Source organism: Microtus ochrogaster, chromosome 4 (assembly GCF_000317375.1).
Source record: "Microtus ochrogaster isolate Prairie Vole_2 chromosome 4, MicOch1.0, whole genome shotgun sequence".
In the NCBI taxonomy this organism is placed as follows: domain Eukaryota; kingdom Metazoa; phylum Chordata; class Mammalia; order Rodentia; family Cricetidae; genus Microtus; species Microtus ochrogaster.
In genome coordinates, this window is record NC_022011.1 from 30,971,065 (window position 1) to 30,977,933 (window position 6,869).

At 49.8% G+C, this 6,869-nt stretch overlaps 1 protein-coding gene across 1 annotated transcript in view; it reads right to left on the reverse strand.

The window, feature by feature from the left end:
• Positions 1–1,039: 1,039 nt before the first annotated feature.
• Chmp1a (charged multivesicular body protein 1A) overlaps positions 1,040–6,869 on the reverse strand; it is an 8,340-nt gene continuing 2,510 nt past the window's right edge. The window contains exons 2-7 of the mRNA XM_005345823.2: positions 6,421–6,440; positions 5,296–5,373; positions 4,816–4,962; positions 3,961–4,089; positions 3,155–3,342; positions 1,040–2,526 (exon numbers count right to left, since the gene is read on the reverse strand). Coding sequence (XP_005345880.1) covers positions 2,505–2,526; positions 3,155–3,342; positions 3,961–4,089; positions 4,816–4,962; positions 5,296–5,373; positions 6,421–6,440 — 584 coding nt within the window. The 3' untranslated portion in view covers positions 1,040–2,504. The remainder of the gene's footprint in view (positions 2,527–3,154; positions 3,343–3,960; positions 4,090–4,815; positions 4,963–5,295; positions 5,374–6,420; positions 6,441–6,869) is intronic.

Here is a 6,869-nt window from a genome sequence, read left to right on the forward strand (position 1 = left end):
AAAAAAAAAAAAAAAAAAAAATACAGTCCTGATGTTGTCACAGACTCACGGTCATGCATTTTGTCAGCCACTCATGCTGCTTGAAGTTTCAGTGTGACCAGCATCAGTTTGTTTGCTGTGTGCGTGAGTTCAGAGGTTAACTTTGTGTTGTGATCAGTTGCCTTCCTCGATCACATTCCAACTTTCCATTTTTATTTATGCGTTTTATGTATATGGGTGTTTTCCTTGCATGTATATTAGGAGAAAGCATCAGATCCCATGAGCTACAGTTATAGATGATTGGGAGCCACCACGTGTGCTCTGGGAATTGAGCTCAAGACCTTTGGAAAAGTAACCAGTGCTGTTAACTTCTGAGCCACAACTATACCTTTTGAGCCATGATCTCAACCGAATCTGGACTCACCAATTCAGGATTTAACTAGCCCACGGGCATGTGTGCTCCAGGGATCTGACTGTTCTGGAACTCTATGGATCTGGCTGGCCTGTAACTCAGAGATTGACCTTCCTCTGCCTGCCAAGTGGGATCAAAGGCTTGCCCCGCCATGGCCCAGGTTAAGCCTGACTTCTGGGAATGCAAACTCGTTTGTTCACGCTCGTACAGCATGCACTCTGGAGTCATCCTCCAGGCCCCCAGTCAGTTCCTAAGCATGGTTCCTCTCTAAAATGAATTGGGGGTGACTGGATGTCAAGGCAGAAAAGCCAAAAGGAGCCTGTGGACCCTGCAGGGATGGGGAAGCTGGGAAGCAAGATGTGCTGAGACCCAAGACAGCAGGTTCAAGGGGCTCAGAAGCCAAAAGGAAGCCTCTCAAACAATAACCTTTCTATCAATACTTTAAAATAAATCTTAAACTTGATTCTGATTCCACTATTCCACTATTATGTGTGGCCTGAGAATCTTCATTCACCCATGTCTCCCCTCTCCCTCTGGAACCATTTCTGAATTCATCCTGAGGTGGGGCACTGGATAATCCATATAGGGTCGAACCCACAGTTCATCAGCCCCACCCAAGACATCACAGCAAAGCTTGAGAAATTCTCCAACAATCAATGTATTTATTTACAACAGCATTTTGAAGGCAGATACACCCATTTGGATGAACCCGGCCCAGCATCTTGAAATCTACTAGTGTTCCAAAAATCCTGCAGCCTCCAGGACTCAGGGAGCTCACAAGTTGTTCCAAGAGAATGCAGTTACTCTCAACACCTGTCATGCAGGTTGATTTCAGGAAGCCTGAGGGGCCCATGGTTAGACTGTACCTTGGTCCTCGCCCCCAACACAAGCTTTGTAATGTGGAACACTGAGGACCCCAAAATGCAGAACAGAAAGGAACAAACACAGCAAGTCAAGGTGAGGTATCCGAGCTTGAGTGTAACCCTGCAGGCAGTACTGCCCTGCTCAGCCTGTGACGAGGGCTGGACAAACACACCCCATCTGCTGTGTGCCTTCCACTTTGGCAAAGGAACAAAATCACCAGGAGGTTTAAGAACAGGAGTAAACTTCAGAAGAGAAATACAGCAGCGGCCTGTGCACGCAGCCTAGGGCCGCCCCAGGCATTCTCACTGCCCTCTCCCTGCCAGCTTCCCACTGCAAAGGGGTGTAGAAAAGCTGACCGCAGCCAAAGGTTACTATCCCGGTTTCCCTTGGTAGACACCCTGACTTTCCCCTGGAGAAGGCAGAAGGGCAGCCTTCTGTATGTAAAAGAACAGAAGAGTCAGAGGACCCCACATTCAAGAGTGAGAGGTTTTAAAAGGCCTGAAAGGCTGTAATTTGGAGGCCTGGAGCCATCACACAGACCATGCCGCCCAAGTGGCCCCAAGCCCTTCCAGAGGCAGCTGCTGAGGAAGGGTAAGCATCTCTCGGGAGGAAACACCTGGACTTGAGATTGGATGCCAGTTCTGTAGGCTGGGAAGGGAGCTGAGGGGCAGAAAGCCCTGGCCGACTCAGCCGGCTGGCAGTGGTAGCCAAGGAACAAACTCAGCCCTGGGAAGATGGAGGAGAGGAGCCACCTGTAAGGCTCCAGCCAGTGTTGGTGGCAATGGACATCTCGGGTACACAAAAGTCCACAGGAACCTACTCGGGGCTGTCACTCAACAGGATTTCCTGTCTGCAGAGGTCAGGGAGAGGCTCCCAGGAACTACCTGGCAAAGGACTGGCTTTGATCTTCACTGGCCACAGCAAGCAGCAGGTGTGTGTTCACTGGTAACTGAAGGCCCTGAAGCACTGGGCTGAAGTCCACACATCTGCTGGTCAAACCCTGTCAACTCCACATAGGCAGAGGACAACACAGAGCTTGCCATCTTCCAGATGTGGCCCACAAAGTCACATGAGTCACCCACACTTGTGCAAATTCAGTATCAGGACAGAGGCCCACTGCCCAACCTAAGGCTCAGTTCTAAGGCGCCCAGCCTGGCAGATTGGAAAAAGAGCCAAGGCAGCTATGAAGGGTTGGAGAAAGTCGAGTGCAGAGCGGGGCAGAAGGGAGGCGACACCTGCCGAGGGCATGCTAATTCCTCAGGGCAGCCAACCTGGAAAACAACAAAAGGGATTCTGGTAAGAAAGGCATGGCAGGCAGTGATTGCACACACCTTTAATCCCCACATTTGGGAGGCAGATGCAGGTGGATCTCTGTGAGTTTCAAGACCAACCTGGTCCACAGAGTTTCAGGACAGACAGAGCTACACAGAAAAACCCTGTCTAATAAAAAAAAAGGGGGAGTGGGGGCAGCAAAGGGCAGAGGTACTTGAAAACTTGAAATTGAAATACTGTGTAGAGCACTAGACATGAGCCCAGAATTGAGGTTTTCAAAGTTGTCCTGGGATAACGTGTGGAAAGATGCTGAGACAGCTACACACTGTGACAATCTCAGGAAGGGCACACAACTCCCTTCTACAGTGAGCTGTGTGGAGATACATCTGTAATCACACATCTGGTACTCACTGCTGGCTACGGGGAACTGACTGCAGCATTCTGATGCAAGGGGGAACTGTTCAAGCTGAGACAGGGGTCTTCCCTCCAACTTCCCAACAGTCCAATCAAATGTGATGGGTCTTTGTGTGATTGGGTTCCAGCCCACAAAGTCCTTAGGGTCCCCAACATGGCCCCAAGACAGGACACCAGAGCAAGTACTATGACATTCACCGAGGCAGGTCCTACCTTCGAGACAGCTGGTCCTCCTGGCTGCGCACTGAGCTCTCGCCCACAGCAGAGGCGCCCTCTGGAAGCTGGCTGAGCTGGTCTAAGACCTCTAGGCCATTTTCCTCAGCAATCTGCACAATGAGGCTGTCGACCTGCTCCTGAGGTGTGGTCAGCGTGGTAGCAGAGCTCATAGAATCCTCCATTACCTGTGGAGAGGTTCATTTTGGGCAGGATGGCCATAGCACCATGATGGACACTGCAATTGCTTTGTTGTGGATATGTGTGGTGTACACATGCACACGTGTATGTGCTCATGTGAAGACCAGAGGCTAACATCAACTGTCTTCTCAATACTGTGTCCTACAAGGTGTCTCAAGGAACCTAGTGTTCACTGTTTCAGCCATGTTGGTTGGGTGGCAAAGCTGAGGATTTCATTTGTATTTGGCCCCAGCACTAAGACCCCTACACACCCAGCTTTCATGTGGTTGCCAAGAGCACAAACTTATACCCTCGGACTTGCACGAGTGACACTTCACCTGCTGGGCCATCTCCCTAACCTCCACTGTGGTTCTTGCCCACTCCCACTGCTTCTCACAGGGTTCTAAGAAGCTCTCCAAGAAGATGTTTCTGGCTCCCTTGGACCTTCCTGTCCCATATCCAGGCAGTCCCGCCCCTGGGTTCACCTGGCTCTGTGACACTTTCCTATTCCTGTCTGCTTGCCTATACCATGTGTCCCATCCCCTTCCTTCTCCAAGGCCTTCCTGAGTCCAGCACAGTCCAGCCACCCTGACCCACTGTCCAGCCATACTGCAATGGCCACCTACCGATGTGTGCACATCCAGGTTCTGCACCTGCTGCTCAAACCTGTCCATCACTGCCGACACCTTTTGAAGATCCATGGCACTCAGCGCCTTGTCCAGAGCTTTGGTCACCTGTGCCATATTCTTGGTCACCTGGTACAGAAGAGAATTAGAGACAAGGACAAAGTTAAAGATAGTTTAGGGCTGCAAACTGGGGGCAGGTCACCGGGACTTTCTGATGGGAACCCAGGGTCTCAGCACAGTCACTGGATGCAGCTGATGACACAGTGGAGTTCTTTTCTTTTTTTTTTTTTTTTTTTTTTTTCGAGACAGGGTTTCTCTGTGGCTTTGGAGCCTGTCCTGGAACTAGCTCTGTAGACCAGGCTGGTCTCGAACTCACAGAGATCCACCTGCCTCTGCCTCCCGAGTGCTGGGATTAAAGGCGTGAGCCACCACCGCCTGGCAAATAGAAGAGGAACAGATACATGCTGGTATTTTCTTTTTTGGTTTTTTGAGACAGGATTTCTCTGTGGTTTTGGAGCCTGTCCTGGAACTAGCTCTTGTAGACCAGGCTGGTCTCGAACTCACAGAGATCCGCCTGCCTCTGCCTCCCGAGTGCTGGGATTAAAGGCGTGCGCCACCACCACCCGGCCACAGTGGAGTTCTATGAGTCTCTCTACTTTGCAGGGCATCTCTGCTGTGACCAAGCGGCCCATGTAACTCCAAGTCTATGGTAGGATGCTATGAAATCCAGGCTTTCCTGAGGCCTTCCTGTGTGCAGTACTCCTTGAAGCCTAGGCTCACTGCTGGTTCAGCTTCCCTCTGTTCACTGTACCCTACAACACATGCTGGCACATGGCACCATGGTCAGGCACTTACCCCCTTCATGGTCACAGCTGTCTGTACCTTGGATGCTACTGCATCCACACGGGACGCCATGCGGAGCCAGTTCACACCTTCATTCTTCTTGCGGATTGCATTTTCAGCATACACGCGGGCACACTCCACGTTTTTCTGCTGAAGGGCCTAAGATTCATAGGGAAATGTTCACGGAGGACAATTCGTAAGCAAGCTTGTGTATCCCTCCAGGGCAAGGTTTACCACTGGGGAAGTGTTGCACAAAAAGGAGACATTACAGCAACACAAAGGGAAACAAAGCTGGCTATGGTGGTTCCTGCCTGAAATCCTACCAATCTTAAGGGTGAAGTAGCAACATTTCAAGTTTGATGTTAACTGGAACACAGAGTAAGTTCCAGATCAATCTGGGTCACAGTACTCAATCTCAAAAATAACATAAATGAAGTAAAATAAAATAAAGGGGATTGGGGAAGAAGAACCCAAACCAGAAATGTTACACACCTTCTTCACCTTGGCCTGCTCAGCCTTGGAGTCCTTCTCTGCCTTTTTGGCCAGTTTCTCTAGCTGCTTCGCTGTGAACTGAGTGGAAAGGACGACATCCTGAGATTCGCAGGTGGAGCTCACCCTCTAGGCCCTGCTCCCTGTACCTCCTGCCTCTGTGCATCCTTCACCCAGGGATGAGGCACAAAGCATCAAAACCTGAGTCCTGACAACTCCTGTGGGCTGTGGGAGACTGTAACAGCATCAGGAAAGACCCCCGCCAGTGAGCAAGGAGGTGGCTACAGTGGGCATCCTAAAATGCCCATCATCTAAGAAAACCCCATCCCATATTCTCCTCTAGAGTGGAAGGCCGGCAAGGAAACTCTCACCAATGCTGCCCCTGCTTATGAAAGACTTTGAACTCACAGAAAGTCACCTGGGAACCTTCTCCAGGCTATCCAAGTAGAAAATCTTGAACGCTATCTTTAGAGAATTCGGCATATACAGCTTCCTCATTTCTTTGCCAACAAGAGAAAATGATGTCATACCCACCCCTCTGGCCACATATTCCAAGGGCTGGAGACCAGGTCCTGGCCACTAGTAAACGAGGCCCGAACACTGACCCCCTTTACGGCATCAGACCACTACCCGACAGCCTCAGAGTGACACAAACTCTGTAACCTTACTCATGCCCAGACCCTTGGCGCCAGGGAGAAAAAAAACAAGATAAAGTTAACCCTTAGCATCGTTTGTAAGGCATTTAAAAGTGGCAGAAACATGCCATGGATTATTAGTTATATCCAAGTATCTCCCCAGTTGGAGGCACATTCAGTCACATATAACACTCTCCAAATGTTTAAACTTCAGCGTGTGGTTTTAAAAGCTTAGTAAAACACCAAAGCATGTGCTTATCACCCCAGTTGTGTTTCTTATAGATAACACACTCAGTCTTCATGGACAAGTCTAAGTGATCTATTTCTACTTAGCCAAAATCAAAGAATGATCTTGGCTCTGGGAAACAGTCTTAGGGCAGTCGTTCAACCATGATAATCTGCCCATGACTCTGGGTGTCTGGGTTCCAAGCGCCGCTGTAATTCTTTCCTTGTTTGCTAGGACAGGGCTGAAGAATGGTGGTCTTGTACAAACCTTCAACTGGAACAGGGTATCTGCAAAGACAGAAAAAAATACATTTAAAAAAATTGTAGCAAGTAGCACATCTATCAAGCAAGCGGACTCAGTGAGATCCTTGCAGAAGCTAGGAGCTGGCCCACAGGAGATAGACACGGATGAATTTGCCTGGGGCATTTGGAAGGCCCAGCAATGGAGTCAGAAAGTAGATCCATGTTAGACAGGGGCTCCAAACCAACAAAGACCCTCACTAAACTTGTCTTCGGGAACACAAGACTGTACCAGCCTATCTCAAAATGTAGCTCTTGGCCATGATCAGAATGGAGATGGTGGCTTACATTTCTTTCAGCTTTACAAAAGACACATGGGCGCCGGGCAATGGTGGCGCATGCCTTTAATCCCAGCACTCGGGAGGCAGAGGCAGGCGGATCTCTGTGAGTTCGAGACCAGCCTGGTCTACAGAGCTA